The sequence below is a fragment of the Limulus polyphemus genome, unplaced genomic scaffold (genome assembly GCF_000517525.1).
Source record: "Limulus polyphemus unplaced genomic scaffold, Limulus_polyphemus-2.1.2 Scaffold556, whole genome shotgun sequence".
In the NCBI taxonomy this organism is placed as follows: Eukaryota; Metazoa; Arthropoda; class Merostomata; order Xiphosura; family Limulidae; genus Limulus; species Limulus polyphemus.
Window position 1 is genome coordinate 514153 of NW_013666166.1, and position 1529 is coordinate 515681.

General features: G+C 29.9%; 1 protein-coding gene across 1 annotated transcript in view; it reads left to right on the plus strand.

The window, feature by feature from the left end:
• The window catches only part of LOC106459083 (C2 domain-containing protein 5-like), a gene marked incomplete at its 3' end in the record, with an annotated part of 49924 nt that overhangs the window by 30518 nt on the left and 17877 nt on the right, over positions 1-1529 (plus strand). Inside the window, exon 12 of the mRNA XM_022385495.1 lies at positions 480-588. Coding sequence (XP_022241203.1) covers positions 480-588 — 109 coding nt within the window. The remainder of the gene's footprint in view (positions 1-479; positions 589-1529) is intronic.

Sequence of the window (1529 nt, forward strand, 5' to 3'; positions counted from 1 at the left end):
TTTAAAGTCCATGAAATAATTTAAATTGATAGATTAACTTAAACTTTTCCTGTCACCAGGGGTAGGTACTTTTGCTTGTTTATTATAAGTTGCTTATATCACTGAAAATGTATGTAGGATTAAACATTATAATGTTTATCTGTACAATATAAATCTAAATTAATGTTCCATAATATGTTTGTTATAAAGAATTAAAATGTGTGCATAAATTTAAAGTAGTTATATGACCCAATTTGTCTTTCAGGAAAAGGTAAAGCTTACAAGAATAATGGCTCACAAACACAGCACATGTACACTAATTGATAATAAAACGTATGTGGTCATATAAACTACTAACCATGTAAACAAGTGATATCCATTTACTACAACCATACTGTAAGTACTTAAAACCGTTGTTTTTGAAACAAAATTATTTAGATATAATGTAAAGTAAGTTTTAGAGTTCTGTTTTTTATTTATTTCTTTGCTTATCCTCATAGGAATACCCTTTCATAACAATAAAACAGATACCACAAGGATTTGTCCAGCACATTGGTGGGGTTGTATCTGCTCGTTCTGTAAAGCTCTTGGTGCAAATTAACAATCCAGGTATGTTTACTTTTATTGCCATTGTTAGTAGCCTATATGATCACGTGTGTAATTCATGTGTAAGCCAAGCATTTGGTAACTGATCTACAAAAAAACAAGAGATTTGGGGATTTAGTATGTGGAAGGAAAAGTGCAGTGATTTGTCCTAGGTGGATTGAAAGGGACAAAGACATGGTGTTGAAGTCTGAGTAAAATAAACACTATTTGTTGAAGATTAAAGTGAAATCAAATGAAGGAATGATTTGTCTGGTGGAGAAAATGTGTTGTGGGTTTTAAATTTAAAAATGTGATACGTGTATGTTTTATGAAATAGAAATGTGATGTTTTATGAAATAAATGTAATCAATGAATAAATTATTTCACATAAAACACAAACAAAACAATTTTAAGTTATCTTATCGAACTGAAATCCATCATAACTATTACTATACCAGTTTGCTATGTCATCTAAGTACCTACACAGTATATAAACCATTATGCTCGAGCCTTGTCATCAGCGACTAGCACAGCTTGAACTTAGTCATTCATTATCTGGTTATTGATCCCTTAAATAATGTTTTCTTGCCAGGTACGACTTTAATCATGGCAGATAGGTTGGTTGTGCATAAGAAGGACTACTGTAGTTGAGAATTTCAGATAGATAAATTCTTCAAGAGTGCTATCATTTTTGAGTTGTTGGTGAAGTATCTAGTTTCAAGGGTTGGTTCATTTGTGAATAGGCTGGGTTAATCAAAACTGATAATAGTATTTTGTAGGAAGTATGTTTAATAAACTAAAAAAAAGATTTGTCCATGAATGTATTATTATTTTTTAGTAATCTGCATGCAAAGTGATTTTCATGTTAAGATTAAAATACTTTCTTCAACTAAAAAATTTCAAATTTCTTTTGCATAATCTCTGAAACCTCAAAAATACATTTCAAATGTTTGTTTTCACTAAAA